The sequence below is a fragment of the Calonectris borealis genome, chromosome 2 (assembly GCF_964195595.1).
Source record: "Calonectris borealis chromosome 2, bCalBor7.hap1.2, whole genome shotgun sequence".
Classification (NCBI taxonomy): Eukaryota; Metazoa; Chordata; class Aves; order Procellariiformes; family Procellariidae; genus Calonectris; species Calonectris borealis.
In genome coordinates, this window is record NC_134313.1 from 132,850,515 (window position 1) to 132,868,836 (window position 18,322).

General features: G+C 42.7%; 1 protein-coding gene across 1 annotated transcript in view; it reads right to left on the bottom strand.

The window, feature by feature from the left end:
• The window catches only part of CREB5 (cAMP responsive element binding protein 5), a 219,689-nt gene that overhangs the window by 65,486 nt on the left and 135,881 nt on the right, over positions 1-18,322 (bottom strand). The window contains exons 6-7 of the mRNA XM_075143491.1: positions 3,547-3,673; positions 1,295-1,405 (exon numbers count right to left, since the gene is read on the bottom strand). Coding sequence (XP_074999592.1) covers positions 1,295-1,405; positions 3,547-3,673 — 238 coding nt within the window. The remainder of the gene's footprint in view (positions 1-1,294; positions 1,406-3,546; positions 3,674-18,322) is intronic.

Below are 18,322 nucleotides of genomic sequence, written 5' to 3' on the forward strand. Positions count from 1 at the left end.
GTTTTTGGCTATCGCTCTTCTTCTGGCCAACTGGCTGCATGTTTACGGAGTGTGGTTTTAGACTGGGTGTTAACAGAGGTTGGGTTAACAGCCTAACCCAGACCAACAGGGAGGCAAAGGCATGACCTATCCAATCTAAGAAAACAGAGATAGAATAAGCTTGTATATATTGTTGCTCTTAACCAGAAGTCTCTTGCATGCGCCATACCTATACACGAGAAGATATTTTTCTTTGCCTCAGGATAGATGACAACAACTTTAAAGCTCTACCAGTCATGCAAAGTAGAAATCTATAAAAACATGTGGTTGCTTAATCTTTGTCGGCTTGATTTCATTCTCTCACTTACGACAATTTTACCTTGGCGAAATGCCACTGAAAAAAGTTCAATGAAGTTATTCCTGTTTTCCACTAGATATCCTGAGAGGATAAAAACCTACAGAGTTAAACTGCAAACTTCTGTCCTTGTATTTCCACCAGCCAGCAAATGGCAGTTTTGAAACTGAAAAAGCCTAAGTGTTTCTACATTGATGAACTCGGTTACAGAGACGTTGGTGCCGAGTTCTTCATGAGAATGCATAAAAAGCTGGGGAAAACTTACAAATGCCCATTGTAGTTTAGTTTACCTACATTAATCCTATACCAGTACATATGCCTGAGAAGCCTTGACCTTGTAAGACATACAACAACTTTAAAAACACTATGACATTTGACTTGTATAACTAAACAATTTTTGTCCAAATTCTGAATCTTCTTTTTGACGACAACACCTTTGTTGCATTCAAGCAAAAGAAAACATCACAGTTTTATATACATCGTTCAGTCTGCTTTTCTAACACTGCCATTACCCCGACACACCATGCGCCTATCCGGAAAAAACAAAGTCCATGTACATTCCCTCCACATCAGATACGTTTTACTTCACTTTTTATTAACTGACAATTTTCTTTAAGCCAAGTTGTGGAGCACAGACACCGTCAGAGAACCAGCCAGACCATTCGCTTAAATTCTACTAATCTGCACCAAAAATCTTATTTAACACAGTGTGGATCAGATAGCCCACCCTTCACTTCAGCTCCCTCTCACCGAGAGTTCAGCTAGGACTAGGAACATCTTGAAAGTTCATAGACTAAACTGACACAAAGGCAATTTACTGCAGCATATTAAAAAAGAGTATAACATATGACTAAGAATGAAGTAAGCAGTGTCTGGCTACATCCCCCACTGTCTGGGTAACTAGTATGCAAGAGCAATATAAGAAAATAGAATAATTTTAAAATTATTTTTTCTTTTTACCATTTTGGCTTCTGAATGCATTGGGGGGACTTGAGGTGAAGCACACGGATTACTGAGGTTCGGCCCCTGCATCCCCATGATGTTGGAGTTCATTGACATTTGTCGCTCCATCTTTTAAAAGAAAAAGGAAAAAAAAAGGTTTGAAAACGTCTGGAGACATTTGCAAGAATTTACGCTCGGTTTCTATTTAAATGGACTCAGCTTTATTTCTTCAAGTCATGACTGGAAAAATAACAATCTGTGTCGTGAATTGCATGTTGTGTACGCACGCAAGCGTGTGTTTCATCAGAATCGGTCCTGAAAACTCACAGCCAATTATAAAGAAAAGGGTTCTTTACTAAACAAATGTAGCAGCCACCCAGGTTTGCACTTTTTTGTAATGATTTTCTCCCTTTCAGTATAACAACACTCGGAGTTAAGTGGTTTTAAAAGCATCACTGTATAAAGTTGTGGCTTCCCCTGTCAGTGCAGCCCAACTTAGCTTGTTAAAAATATAAATAAAAATCTACAATCTCGAGTATATGGAAAACGACTTGGCTCTTTTTCCTTCATTCGGACTGCTCAGCTGAGAAGAGTGTTCCATATGTCTTGTAAGGGAAGCTTTCATGTACTGCTGAGATAGCAAAAAACAAAGCAGAACTCCTCCTGGCTATTCAGAGCCCTTTCTGCAAGCTAATCTCACTAGGCTGGAGGGAGGGACACAATTTTCAAACAAAACCTAATGGCAGTAAGGCCTGGATAAAATAATTTCCTGGAGTGTCTTCCCTGAAAAGAGGCAAGCCTTGTTACCCCGCTAGTCATTGGTAGGGGTGATAAGTAGGGTTATGGTGCTGCTTTCAACCAGAGCTGAGCATCCTCTGCCTTGCTTTGGGCCAGTCCCCTGAATCCCTGGCTCATACAAGAGAGCAGCTTTTGGATCCTCCTGAGCTCTTCCAAGCACAGGAGCTATTTTTTGTGCCCTGTAGTGAGGTATTGACTCCCACCCTGCCTGGTCCCAGCAAGAATGGGTGCTGGGCCTGGGGGAGAGGACAATATCCCACTGCCCGCTGGCAGGGAGAAGCTGCCTCCGCCAGGGCCCCTCACCCTCTCCATGGGGCAGGAGCAGCTCCCACTGCCGTCTCCTCTGCAGCCCTTTCAGGAGGGCTGTGGGGCAGGGGCTGCAGCCGGGGCAGCCAGCGCAGATAGGGTCTGTCTCGCCTCCATGCTCACGTCTCTGGGGCTCTCAGCCAGAGCACGCCTGCTTGTCTGCAAGCAGAGCTGCTCAAAGGGCTCCCCAGCAGCAACCCGAAGCCCCTGAGCTTACACTGATGCAGGATGTTTGCTCCATTTCAGGTTCCTTAGGAAATCATGCCAGAAAAAAACTGCCCACGGTGACATGTCCTATATTTTTGTTGTTGAACTTCCTGGTCAATATTCCAGGAGAGTCTTATTGACAAGTTAGTAATTAATAACTTACTAATGACTGCTCAAATAGCAGCCAAACCTGAATCTTTGTAGCCCTGTGGAATGTCCCCCTTGTTCCAGCAAAGCCAGAACAAGCAGTGCTTTCCTGCCTCCCATGGTCAATCGCTCTCAGTTGTCTTCCAAAGTGAACATCGTGGAATGAAACAGAAACTTCTCCTTTTCCAATCCCCTCTTCCCTGTGCCATCTTTACTCATCTCCACTCCTAATCTGCCCAAATGTCTTTTATTGAAAAGGTTGTTAAAATCATTTAAGAATTTGAAGCTACAATGGCAAAGCGCCCATCTGTCTCCCAGAAGATGGGAAATACTCCCATCTCTCCAGAAATGAGTGGAAGATGAGCAGCGATCATGACCAAATTCTAATTAAGTGCAAGTGACCAGGTTGGAAAAGGAAGTCACATTTCTTTCTTGTTAGCTGATTATCTCCCACAAACAAGAGGATTACTTAGAGTTCAGTTCACTGGCATAACTTATGTACCTGGCTTTTCTGACTTCAGAAAAATCTTTTTGTTCCAGCACAGACAAACTGTTCTCACCTACATGACCAAGTGTGAGAACCAGCAATTGATGTAAACCGCTTCTAATCACTCTCACGCTAATTAACATGCCATTAACTGCACCAGAAATACTCTTGTGTAAGATGAAGCAGTGAAAAAGGTCCAAGTTCCTTAACTCATTACACTTTGATATTTTAGGAAATCCAGCAGACTTTCACCTCTGCATAGGTTAAACTGAGCAAAAAACCAACCTTCCTCCCCCCCAAAAAAAACCCAAACCAAAAAACTTACAGGCATGAGAACAGCAGAAGATCCAGGCATGGTAGGGTTGGGCAGGGTGCCAGGCATAGAGGCAGGCATAGGCTGTCTTTGTCGGTTGTGTAGGTGCAATAGTGAAGACAGAGAACCTGGGACAGGCCTAGGAGAAAAGGAAAGAAAGCTGTCATGGGCTACGGAGACCAAAACAAGCCTTACCGGCCAGCCATTGCTAGGCACAGGCAACTCTAGACGAGCAGGCATAGGTAAGGCAATCCAGCATTTGTCCTCTCCTGCACAACTTGGTAGAAGAGAAAGTGTTCAAGAAACAAATGAATCACCTTCCCTCTACTATTTATCAGTTAAAGCACCAGCATAGTTCATCTGATAGAATATGAATGTAAACGTAACAGCTGGTCTCAGTCTGTGCACCTCTGCATCTTACAATGGCCAGCAAAGGATTTCTACAGACAAAGCAGGAAAATTTCCTGGCATGCCACATCAGTGCATTCCTGTAAATTCAGCCCTCGGGAACAAAAATATCTGGATGATAGTTTTGCAGACTATGACAGAAAATTAAACACGCTGAAATTAATTTTGAAATTTTATCACCTGTAAATAAACTACTCTAAAATAGTATTTCATCTCGCTCTTGATATTCTCTCCTGTGAAACTCTACCAAGCCTTTGTTCCGAAGCAAGGTTCCTGATTTTACCAGTTAGCATGTCACCAGGGCACAGAAAATGGAAAAAAAAGAAAGAAAATTAGCAAAATTACATTCAGATTAAGTAGCTTGTAAAGGCAAAAAGTACTGACTATAAAAAAGCAGAGTGAGTTATTTTGGCAAAAGGAGTTCAAAAGATTTAGAAGGATTTTTCTAAGTACAGCACAGGGAAAAGAGTACATGTGAGAAAGCAGGCCCACTCACAAAGAAGAAGTATCATAAAATTAATGGATTAAACAAAGCTGGGACTACTCTTTGAAAATAGCCTTTAAGAATGTGGTCTTGGGAGTCAGTTAAATTAATCAGTTTGGTTTGTTTTTTTGTTTTTCATTAGTTTTGAAGAGGGTATGAGTTGCTTAAAGTTTGGGGTAAATATAACTTGTTACCTTTTCAAAAAGCATGAAAATAAGAAAGCTTTCACATTCAGCGCCTCAACAAACATTGCTAGTAGAAGTTGGTACATTAAACTCTCACAGAGCAGGATGCTCTGCAGTATAGTACGTGGTTCACACTGTTTATTAGGCAGGAGAGACACCCCTAAAGGTATGAGAAGGACCGGAGAGAAGGGGGCATAGTCCAGGGGCTTGAAGAGCCTCTGCAGGGGGGAACGTGGAAAGAGTCTAAAGATGTTTAGAGCCTCTAAACATCAGGGTTGATTTTCAGCCTTGGCAGAAGCATCCTTTGCTTCAGTGACGAATCCACAGCTAGCCATGAAAGCTTCAAAATCAGGCTGGGCCAGTCAGGCAAGCAGAATCATAACCTCAGATCTGCGAGGGGGAAGACAGTCACTTCTCCCACTTGGTCTGAACCGTGCCACACTAAATGATGGGGCTTTACACTTGCCCCTCCAATTCTAAGTGATACTGGCAATCATGAATACATACACCCCTCCTCTAACTTTAGCTGTCACTTCCATTTATCCAACAACAAGCAGAGGCCAAAGGCTGTGAGCAATGGGATTCACAGACATCTCGTATGGAGGACACCTCATCCAGGCTCCCAAAGCAGAGGTGCCTGTTTCATGACAACACCAGCTTCTTCTGACCTGCAAGACATCCTCTTCTGCCCAGAGCTCAAACCACCTAATCCACTCTTCCCTAAAACTCCCCAGTATTTCCCATCCTTGGACTTCTAGTCCTTCAATCCTCCTCTCTTCAAGCCCGTTCCCCCCAGAAACATTTCTGTCCCAACAAATGCCACCTCAAAGTCCTTGCCCTGCCTGCTCCCTCGTACCCAGACACCCCTGCTCCTCCCACCCCTCTGCCCGCAGCTGCCCTCTCTTTAGCAGCTGCACATGACTGAAGCCATCCTTTTGTCTTGGTTCTCCATGGAGAATAAAAGCCTGTGTTTTGAAGGATGTTTTAAAAAATCCTCCCAGACACGTACAGTACTTATTCAGAAGGGGGGGGAAAACCCAAAACAACAACAAATGTATCTCAGATACAGACAAGAAGCTCTTCCTATGCCTCCCTGGTTATCTGCTGATGGAGGAATATGATGTACTTTACCTCTTCATACCCCCCCAAAGAAACTCAAGACAATGTATTCCAAATAAACGGTGTAACCCTGTGAAAGGGTGCAAGAAGCGCTGTGAGGGAGCATGAATCAGCTTCTGGAAGAGGGGACCCTATGGTCACCTCAGCACCTGAGGAGCAGTGGAGGTGGTGTAAGTGGAATGGATGCAGAGCAGGAAAAATGAGCTCAGAAAATGTACTTAAAGTACACAGCCCCTGGCCCATCCTGCTCTCCACTTAAAACACAGCTGCTCCATGTACCAGCACTCAGTTACACCAGAGGACTGATGAATCATCAGGACAGGGTCAAAATAGCACGAAAAGCAGATTCAGTGATCCTTTGAAAAGAAAAAAGTGAGGAGATGCCAGGCTGAACGTAGAGAGGAGAACGATCTCAGTTTGGTTTCCAGAGGCTGTGGTGACCCCCACAAGCAGAGGCCACTTCCCACCGCCTATCCTCACCGCAACTACAGCCCTGCAGGGCAGCAGACCACAAGCTCAAACAGGTCTCCTCTACCTCGTATTTTAAAGTCCGTGCGACAGCCGCCGGACGGAAGGGCTGAGACCCCCATGCTGGGGGGGCTGAGGAGCAGGACGGAGTGTGCTGCAGCCCCTGCCGGGGACGCACCCTGGGCCTCCTCCCGGGAGAGCGGGCAGGGAGGAGCGGGCAGGACAGGAGAAAGCGCAGGTGCTCTCTCCTGGGACGAGGCTGAGGCGTGCACCCCCCCGCCCGCCGGAGCTCTGGAGGCCTCTGGGTCCACAGCCTACAGGAACTGCGCTGGCTAACAGGAGCAATGCATTCAATAAAAATACCACTTGAGTTTTCAGTGGGACCAAAGTAAAACAAGTACCATGACAACAGCCCCCCCCCTTATTCATTCGGAGACTGTCCCACATACAGACCCTTTGTACAATTCACCAGTTTCATAATAAGCTTAGGTGTGAGGCTGTTTGACAGAAACTTATTTTGGCCTGACCTATGCAATTTGTGCAAGTGATTCTCAAGGGACTGCACGGTTTGAGTTTTGCTTATATGTTCCAGAGCCAAAAAAATTTCCAAAATTGCTTTAATGAGTTTGGGAATATGGGACTTGGGCAAAAGGGAATTATTGGTATTTATTAAAATGGCAGAGAGGCTTCCTTGCTGTCCCCAGTTTCACCTTCAATGCTGCTTCGCTTTGGGGGTCTGCATATACTTTACACTTAGCTAGAGGAAAAAAATCCTCAGTACTTCAGGTATTTTTTCTTGCTATGCTCCTGCTGGTCTGTTCCCAAGTGTGTTTTTGCAAAGAGGCGCAGAGCAGTCAGAGAAACGTTGTGCCTCAAGGTCGACCCTCTTCGTTTAAAAGCCTGCACTGCTCCTGCCACCAATAAAAGTGCTACGTAACGCACACCAGATTCCGCTCCCCATCGGGGAAGCTGACGTTGGCCAGTACTCACGGATACTTCTATTGCTTCCACATTGAATACAGGTGATCGATTAGCACGTCCTCGTGAGCACTCACTCGCACAGAGCTCAGGGAACGTGTATGGCACGGAACCGTACAGGCCGAGACACTCAATCTGTCTAAGACACTTCTCCTTCCAAGGACAACACAATCTCTTTTGTTGTTGCTTTCTATCCTGCAGCAAAGAAAGTCAGTGAGAGTTTATAATTGTTATTTTTAATGTTGGACGCATTGACTCTGCTCCTCTCTTTGTAAATGCTGAGAAGGTGCTGCCTGCAGCCTGTCAGTCAATATTGCTGACTGAGGGATTTTAAGTCCTTGGCACCTGTGTTGCTAAATAAATAGGGTTGTTGGGCAAACAGCCCACAAATAAAGGACAGATAAGATAGAGAACTGGCAAGTGCTCAACCTCACTGAAAATCTGGCCATCCGTGGGGTTTTTCCCAAATTTAAGAATTTTCATTGTGTTCCAGCAGGAGCCTGCTGTTGGACACGATGGGGTCTCAGTCAGCATTTTACACTATCTCTTTGGGCGTACGGGGCCTGGATGGATAGCGTTACGGTGGCTTAGTAAAATACCACGTGTTAGCCAAGCTGCTGTAACTGACCACGTTGGCTCCCCTCCCTCTGCACAGTCGTGCTAACACCGTGAGTCATCCTTACTAACATTTAAACAGATGGGCGGTACCCCGCTAAGCCATGGTGACTCGATCATGTTCCATCACGCGACTCTACCCAATGATTAAAGATAACTCCACTAATGTAATCAAATATCTTCGCTATGTGCCTTCTTGATTAATACCAAATATTCTGTCTGCTCTGATGCAAAACCTATCTGACCCAGTTTTCTAGATTGTCTGATGACTACACACTACATTTGTCTATTAAAAGACTAGGCTTCCCTTAACTTGTAGTCTTCAAGGACAGTTTCTGCAGATGACAATTTGCTGCTGAGGTCTCATGAGATTAGGTTCATACTGACCTAGACCATTAAGGGCTACGTGCAGAAGGACTAATGCTATTTAAAGTATCACTGCAGTATGTTTTCTATTATGGTAAAGCACTCCAGGTCAATGGGTCTTACCATGACCTCTCTCCTGCTCCTTACTTGTAGCATTCATGCAAGGTCAGCAAGAATACTTACACCACAACCCAGTTTGTTCTACTTCAGTTAGCTCTGATGTGGAAAAAGTAAAGCCGTAAGTATAAGGAGTTGCACTGGAGCAAAAGAACTCATCTCCTGACTTTCTATGGCCTCCAGACCCAGCCAGCTCACACAGGAGCAGCCCACAGGTGGCTGGTTGTGCTGTGGCAATTCGCCATGTTGGGTCAGCACTGGCTCACAGATTTCTGCACCACGCTCCAGTTACGCAACACAGACTTGCCCAGACTTTCATCATTTATATATATATGTATGAATATATATGTATGTACATATATATTTATAACAACAGTGCCTAGAAGCCTTGGTTTAAAAACTTTGGGTGAGGTCCTGACCCCTATAGACCAAGGATAAAATGAGGGAGAGCGAGTGGAAGCAATAGGGAGACACGGGTGAATAAGGCAGCAATGATACCGTTATGATCAATGTAATGAGGAGCAACCACTGCCTACCAGCAGCCTGGATCTTTTCAAGGTATGTCAGTATGTGCATGTGGTTTCGGTGGCTTTCAGGCTGAAGCACCCAAGTAGCCTACCATGCTGAGAATGAGCACAGCTGGCTACGGTCTACCCTCTGAATGCCTCATGGACAACCAGGTATTGTCGCAATTAAACTTTTCATTGCCAAAAAGTAAGCTCACCAGAGCATGTGGTTCTGCAGACCAGCTGCAAACCAATCCCACAGCAGCCACTGAGGCCAGAGTACCTGACCCAAGGGCTGTCCTTGGCTTCAATATTTGAAGAAAAGACGTGCAGGGGATGTTTTAACCTGAGAAAAGTGTACTGACTGGAGGGGTTGCCTCACTTACTGCTGGTCTGCTGTTGTTTGATCCACAGTGCCATTATTTAAGCCTATCAATCCAACTATAGCTTTCTTCGTTTGTGGCCCATTATTTGAGGTGCTCCCTCCCCCCCAAAAGTAGGGCAGTTCTGTCTAGTCTCAATGTATTCATTTGTCATTCAGAGGAGGAAAGAAAAAACAAACACAAAGGAAAGCAACAACAAAGCATCAGACAAGTATTTGGAATACCTCGCATAGTTGCAGGGACCTCACCTGACCCGCCGTATCCCATGTTTAATGATGTTTTAATCACAGCATCACCAGAGAGCCAAGCTTTCCAAGAAGTGGGAGGTTTGTGTCGCCAGGTTTTTCAGAGAGCCAAACCATATTCAGGGGAAAAGAAAACTGGCACCTAAAATTAATGGCTCTCTGCCAACCTAGTAAAGATCCTTGTTTGTATTTCTCAGACAATTCAGGCATCTGCATGATGTGGGTAGATTATTATTATCAGTAGCAGACATTTATACTGTGGTGGTGCCCAAAGGTCCCAGTCGGGACCGGGACCCCATTGAGCCTGGCACTGTACAAACACAGATAAGAGACAATTCTTACACAGTGTGTTTACAATCTGGAGACACAAAACAGATGAAAAGTAGAAGACGGGGATAGAAAACACAAGCAAATAAATATGCTAAAGAATTGGAGACAGTTTAGTGGCACTCCTCTGGTTGCTTTTTTGTTTCTCTCTCTGTTTTTTATTTAACTCGTATGCTCAGAAATGACAGGACCGAGGAAGTTTGCAAGAGGAAGGGAGTAACTAAGATTGAGACACAGGAAGGGCAATACTCTAGAGAGGGAAAATTGTGGCTCATAACTTAGAGGATTTGGGGAGCATGCAGTCAAAGCTATGCTTTCTGTAGCGATTTTTAAACCGAGTGTGCATATATTTTCATACATGTGTTACCTTAAGGCATTTTCCCAGTGTTGGACAAGAAGAGATTTCAGCCTGGGAAAGAGAAACTAGCTGATGGTAAAGACACTGGCAAAGTGCAAATGTGCTTGACACTGTAATGAGAAACTGGAGGACTGAGATAAGATAAGGCTAAGCTGCGAAAAGTCTTAAAGACAAGAAGCTTGATTGAGAAGTGAAGAGAAAGCCAATGTAAGTGTTCGAGGAGAGCTGGCACAATTAAGATAACAAGCTATACATTGGCACAGAGGTAGAAGAAATTCAGCAACAAGCATCACAAAAGGAGCAAGATGCAGCAGAGATATGAAATGATATGGACAAAGTCAAAAGCAAGCAAAGAGATGTTACTTCTCAATTCACATATCCCTTGATGTCACCTGAGAAGCCGTTCACTGGGAACAAAGCAACTCTATCAGAAATGCCTTCTTGCTCACTTGCTTTAATTCACAGGGACAGAACATCTAACTGAACGGAAAGAATAAGCAAAAAAAAAAAAAAAAGGACAGGGAATGGATATATGTACAGTAAAATACTAGAAACCTGTGGGAAAAATGCTTCCAAAATTTGTTAAGAATTCTGTACTTTTCACCCGAGCTTGCAGGAGAAAAGCCCCACAAATCAGCAGCCCCACTGCTGTAATGCGTTTAGTGGGCCAAACTCTTATTTAAAGATTTAGTCAATGATAAATCTTGCCTTTAGAAACTCCAATTGTGCTAATGCCCCCTATATTTCCTGAACACATGCTTAAGGAACCTCTGCACATTCAGCATAAGTACAAGGACCAGCAGGTCCTTGGAAGCCTCACAGAACCCATTAACATTTGCCTTTTGGCTCTTACAGGTCTTAGAAACTGCTGGTTTCAATCTTCCCTTCCCTCTAAATATTTCACTGGGTCTTATTGCCTGACCCATTACAAGAAAAATAAGAAAAGCTAGAATGGTTTCTTAGACTATAACCTCCTCGGAGAAGTTTATATTCTGCACAGTGTTATGCACACAGCTGGAACTCACAAATGATATGTGGAGGATAATGGCATAGTTAAAGTAAAACAAGGAAACACTGCGAAAGGCAGATTCAAGGAATTATAAAGAACTAGCTCATATGAAAACACATTATTGTAATTAAAAAAATTGTGGGATAAAAACAAAAAACTGCAACATAAACATGATTTGATCATGAAAGCAAGCAATGATGTCAAACTGATTCCACTGTCGTCATGGTTTCCCAGCTCAGACAGGACCAAAAGCTTAATTCTTCAGGAAAATAAATTATTTTGCACCACCACAAATAAAGGTGTATCAGTTTTCATTGAAGAAAAAAGGTGGCAATAAACATACCAAATGGCAGCTGACTTAAAACCAGGAATCATAACCGCAATAAAGCTTACACAAACACTTTCTAACGTGTCCATTCTTTTTAAGGGTCAGGCTCCAGCCTGGCAAGCAAATTCAAGAAAACTTGAAAATTTAAGGTTCATCGAGGAAAAATGTCAACAGGTTAAACAGCTGGAAAGAAACCTAACCCCAGCATCCAGACAAAAGTGACAACTGAACACCAAGTAACTCTTCTGCCAGGTTTGTGCTACCTGAAGGTGCTGGAGCCTTCATTTGCTCAAGTGACTCCATTCGCAAACATGTTACAGAAAATGGCTTTTATTTGACTTTCATAACTTTGCATCTGAAAAGAATAGTAGGTTGCAAAAAGGATGGAGAAAAAGTCCATTTTACTCTTAAAGGGCTGAGAGGGTATTTGGAGAGCTCTTGGTGAGTACTTACTACCACCAGATCCCTATACTGGAAATATGGTAAAACAAATTTCTCAATTAAAATTCTCTTTCTATTCACCCTTATTATTTGGACCAGTGAAATTTAATAGAAATTCTAAGATAAAAGAGCTTTGTAAACCTTACTTTATAATAAAAATGAAAAAAGAATCTTTTTGAAGTGATTTATTTTTCCTTTTTTTTGTTAATTTTTTTTTAACTTCCCAAACAAAGCAGAAGTTTGTCTCTGAAAATAAGACGGTGAATTACAGCAAAGTCATGAAAACAAAGAACCAACAGTTTCTCCAGTGCAGGCTTGTTACCATGAGCTAATAATTCCAGACTTTAAGCAAGCTGAGCCTCTTTTTTAATAACTGCATGCCTCTAGGCAAAGTATTTCTACTAAAAATTATTGAGGCATGGAACAAGGCAAGGTGTGTGAGCTAATGTTGGATTGTTCAGTTACTAAACCAACTCCTATAGCAATGAGCCTGCTCTGAACTGACAGATTATTTCTCTGTATACACTTGTATAAACACACTGCTTAAGGTCGAAATCTGTGTAAGCTTTCTTTTCAATTAAAATGTCAAAGATGACAGCACATGTTTTCATTGTCCTCCACAGGATGATGGATGCCGCGGCAGCAGTTTCATGCCCCTGTGTTTCGGAGATGTTTGCCTGCCTGCGTGTCTAAGAAAGATGTACTTGCTGATCTTCTCATACGCCTGCAGGCAGACACGACTGCTATGGAGACCTTAAGCTTCAGATGGTTTAACGTCTCTTGACTTCTTCTTCCCCAATGTCCCCTCCTCTGCCCCCACACCCGATGTTGTAGAAGTTAGAGCAGGAAGGCTGTTGTGCCCAAGGAGGTTGGAAAAAGGATCCTGAACTGAAACACCAGATTGCTACTTAAGAGACAGGCCTTAAATCCCAGGCTGGTTTCTGATCATGGCCAATTCACTTCAGGCACCTTAACTTAGGTCCCCACAGAAACTTAGTTGCTGTGGGTAGTCAACAGAAAGACAGAGTGCACCCCAAAAAAGGAGCTTCCAGCAATTTTTCAAAAAAAAAAAAAAGGGATGATTCTGAATCTTTACATTTCTTCAGCTCCATATCCGTGAAAATGAATACAACTTTATCCATCAGCTTCTCATTCATTTTCGTCAGTCTAGGGCTTGTACAAAGCCAAAGGCAGTAGCTCCGAACGTTGCTGGGTCTCAAGGCCATGTGGCAATACCACTCATAGCACACGTAGCCATAACGCTATGGTTGGACCTGTGGCATCGATTTGGTCACAATTTTGCCAGAAAAAGACCGACTAATGAAAACAGTCTCGGTGAAAGAAAAACACTCCAGCATCTGCCACTGGCAGGGTTAGTCTGTCTAGCTGACAAGGCACAACTGTGCTGTATGCACTATGGAAAGCAAGTTTGCCCACGGTCACTGGTGAGGAAAACAAGTCGGCATATACATCTGAGATCATTTATTTACTGAGATCTAAATTCTACCCTCAACACCAAAAATACTATAAAAGTAACACATGCTGTAGAAATCTTTAAAAAAAGACATTATTTGAGAAAATAGAAACATGATTTCTTATAGAAAATACCAAATAAGTAAAATAGAAAATTAGAAGCTTGGAAAAGTCTCAGATGAAATAGGAGATCAGTGGCAGACCAGTCCAGCTCTTAATCCCATCTTTTAACAAGAATATCACAGAGAAACTCTGTGTTTTTTAACGCTCATTGCTTCCCTAGCACTTCTGCCATCAGCACGTGCACCTGCGGTGCCAAGCTCTCTCTACAGCCCAGAGAAAAGTTAGCACTTGTGCGTGGCCCACCATGGTCACAGCCCCAAATGTGCTCAGTGACTCAAAGCTGCTGGTTGTTTCAGTGGGTGGCAGTGGGGGAGGAGGGAGGGAGAGGAGTAGGTACATTAGGGTATGCTCCCAATTATCTGTTTAGCAAGTCACCTCCAGGTGTAAAAATATCTTACAGCTGCCAAATAGCTATATATCTTCAGTGACCCTCTTCCCACCCTCAACCCACTTCGCTGATTCCTTTCGAACTGTCATAAAGATCAAAATGAATATATGCCATTTCCTGGCAGGAACCTTTGCACGCGCTTCATCTCTTAAACATGCTAAAAATCCCAACTGACAGCTGTATTAGTACAAATGATGAGAAGCACGGGGAAGAGGTGAATCTCAAGGCAGAAAGAACAAAATCATGGAGAACTGCTGCAGCTGTACTTCAACAGAGATCAGCTCCAAGCAGTGCTGACTGCTCTCGTTATTTAAAGAGCTCACGTTGCCTTCTCTGCCTACATGTCAATGGGAGTTACCACCGATTGAGAGCATCAGTTGCACAAACAGCAAATTTCACTGAAGGGTGGAAATCACGTTAGCTGCTATTTGCTAATAAAGTCCCCCAGAACAGCATACATTACTGAGCGGTGTGCTCCAGAAATGTCCCATGGCAATGACAGAAGCAGCACAGGTAGCGGCTGCTGCAGATGTCACTGACACTTAGATGCCGACATAGGTCAGCAAAGGTTTCCAGCAGCGTGCAAGGGGAAGAAGTGATAGCTAGTAAAAGCCATTGTCCACTCATGTGCAACCACAGATACATGGGAAAATTTCTCTCCCTATGCATGTATGCACGCTAAGAGAGACAGCAAAGAAGAGCAGGCACTGAAAAAAGGTTATTTTATTCTTGCAACAAAGTGTATATTGTCATTGTAATTTCCAGTCGCTATCTGTGCCCACTCCCTATCTGTGCCCACTCCCTCCCTTTTAAGTACTGATTTGAGCATGAACCTGCAGCTAATTTTGAGGTTGGAGTTCATTTGTTTTCACATCAATGCAATTAATTTCCATTGGAAAATGCATCTCAGGCATTCAATCAAAATAGGCCTAAAATAATTCTGAAAAGCTCATCTGTCTCCAATCTATATAATGTTTTAAAAATTGGATGCATGCCCTGCAATAACATTGCACTTCACAAAGCTTAAAGCTCTAAACTTGAGGGTATCAGTTACATTGAAACTGTAGTAAATTAAAACATCCAGTTTCTGGTTTGCATTGATTTATAAATATCGACAAAACTACTATTGCAGTCATTACCACTTTGGGTGCTCGGAGTTGAATTTTCAACAGTTCAGGGTTATTTTCATTCTTATTGTGGCTACAGTAGCCTTTCAAGTTATAGATCAAGTTCCAGATAACATGTAAATCTTAAATCTTAGTTTTAAAAATATGCATACAAACCAGCCAATACTTATAATAAAAAGCAGCATGTCTAAGTGGTCGGTAATGTCAAATACCCGGCACATTTTTTTAAGACTCTCCCGCTTGAAGCAGAAATGATACTTACTATTACAAAATGTTTTAAGTAGAAGCAAGTAGAAATGGGATAGAATATGAAAAGGCAAATATCTCTAGGTTTTTTTTACTGGGAATTTGCTGTTCTTTTTTGAATCGTTCTTTGGAATGAAAGAATCAGAAGCGTATTCAAAACTTTTGTCCTAAAGAGCTTCGCACATTAGTCTACCTGCTGACCTTCAAAATGTGCTTGTTTATGAGCAAAATATCACTGAGGAAATATGAACCTGAAAAATAAAGACAGCTCACGAGCTGTAACCCAGTTAACACAATAATTTGAGAAAACAATAAGAAAAGCATGAACATGTCAACAGCAATAGAGCCAATTCTCAATGGTGTACAGCATGCAGCTTTGCCAAAGACAATGGATTTAAACCAACTGGGAATCTCACTCATACACACACATGCACGCACACTCCATAAACACATAGTATATAACATACATTACATCTAGTTGTAAAACAGGCTTTGACAGTGATCAATGTCTTATGCTTCAAAAGAAAACGAAAATCCCCACCTTACACCTTGACTTCTGTGGACTACTACCAAGTAATTTCTCCTGACTCCTGGTGGTGATCAGCTTATGAAGTGAAGCAGGAGGATCACCATAATATTCACAGCATTTCTCCTGAAAGCAGTGGCCAAATTCTACCCTTGCTGCTCTTCTTGATCCCGTCACTGAAGCCAATATGCTGATCTCCAATCCAGCTTTCCACTACTCTTTGCATTCATCGTATTTGCCTTGTACAGCACGTACAGTACAGTTGAGAAAGACAAGGAGAAGTTGATCCTACTGTGGCAGATGTTCTTTTGGGCACAATGCTCTTGCCATTGAAGTTCACAGGAGTGCTGCTAATACAGTCATTTAGAACAGAATCAGGCCCATAAAAATGAATGACACTTATGAAGATCTCTTCCTAAATTATACCCTGAAATGCTGACTTGTGCGTGTTAATGATACATTACATTACACTAAGAAAATAGGTTTATTTTACATCTTTACCTTACAATTTGTACTGATGTTTCCGGTTTAGTGTTTCACAGCTGGTTTTTGGTTGTGTTTTTTTCTGGATTGAGAGACATGTTGTCTTAAAAAGGAAACATTCTCCCAAACCAGAACTTTGTGTTGAAGATTAAGACAACATCCACTGCACCAATTTAGAGTAAAAAGGGCTTAATGGTCAGTAGGCAGTCATGCAAAAAGCTCAGGTCATCCTGTCAACTTCCAAGATTCTGTAGTATGAACTAACACACTGTTAATTTTTTTTTCTGATTATTTATTTCATATGTCTTTAACATGAACCGTAAGTGTTCACACATACTCCATGAATAGTTGTGGTTTGCACTGTTTCTTTTTTCCTCCACTTTCCCTTTGAGAACCACGGCTGAAACAGTGCTTTAGCTAGAAAGCTGCCACGCCAGGGGCAGTAACAAAGCAGCAGTATGATCAGCAGAGTCAAAAACTGAATTTGGTGAATTTTGAAACTCTGAGGGTACTGGGTAACTTTAAGTTTTTGCACCTCACAGTTTTCAGCATTACAATTCAGCAATACAATTGCATAAAATAGTTTAAAAAGACGAGGCTAACCAGGCTAGGAGGACCTCTCTAGTGGCATTTGCAGGGTTGAAGTAATGCCCCTCGTCTAGACATGGCCCCAGTCTCCTGTAGACACGCTGAAAACAGCCCATCCAGGAACACGAGCACTGTTTCAACTCGCACTGAGCGCCCGATGCTGTGAAACTGAACTCCAAAGTACCACTTTTCAGTGAAGTGCCACTATAGCCATTGGAGTCAACTGCAGCGTTTGCATTAAGCGTTTCCAGATTTAAACTGTGGGAACTGGTACCCTGGAGTTGTCAGTGGAAGGCCTCTGACAATGTAATTTGTTTCTCCTGCTGGCCTGACAAAGTCAGAGCATGCTGACATTCAAGAAACATTAGTTGTTGGGTTTTTTTCTTTCTTTTTTTTTTTTTTTTAAGCTGTTTGCTTGGAGCTGTAGGGAGGGCCGAGGAAAAGGACTGTCAGCTTAGGAAGGGGAAGAGGCACAAGAGGGAGAATGGAAAGGAGAAGACGTGCCCTTTTCTAGATGTCTCCTATAAAATAAGCATAGTGTTTGTCACACACAAACCCTGAGACACGCCGATACAGTGCAGGTGAACATGTAAAAAAATGTTAACTTTACCTAAACAGCTCCACTCAGTTTACAATAACATCAGATCTATTTGATTTGGCCCACAGGGAGCCAGACATTTGACTGATCTGGTTAAAATATCTCAACACTCACATAAATAGGCCCGGTCACAGCCTGTTGCATCACCTGCATTTATTTTTTACTGTTAATATTTAGCAATGGAAGAAAGATACAGATCTGTGCTCTATACACTTGCCATCTCCAACAGAATGATCTCAGCTCAGAGAGCAGCAGGAATTTGCACAGCAGTGAGCATGGCCGATTTCCAGGGGTCGGAAGCCATGGCTTACTCGCTCCGCTCTGCGTTTTCTGTTGTCGTTCCGTTTCATTTTTTTAAATAGGAAAGGCAAGTATGATGAATGCAAAGAATAGTGGCAAAGTCAGATTGAAGGTCAGCATGTTTTGAGTTTTTTTCCCCTGGTCTCTCTATTTTGTGAAGCACGGATTTAGCTCTGGTATTAGCCTACCAGATAACAAGTCCTTAAAATGGCTTATGCATAAAATTTGATGAAAAACTGTGTTTAGGAAGAATGATTCAGATGTGTACCTTTTAGACCAACACAGAAATCTGCCTTTATCTCTTTCTCGATAGCAACAAACCGTCTGAATCAACAACATTACACCTCATATAAATCTGGCCCGGTCTATGTAGGATACGTAACAAAGGTAATCTGTGGCTTAAGAGAAGAAAATGCAGCAGTGTATATGCAAGACACTTTGCATTTGGCAGGCACATACAACCAGCTGTTTGTTCTTTAGCTTGTGGCTATACATCTATTGGGACGTCCCCCACCCCTGTAAACCTTGCTTAGCTCCTGGTCTTATTTTCACTGTAGATTTAACCCTAAGCCATGGATAAGCGTAGTGTTTGGGGTTTA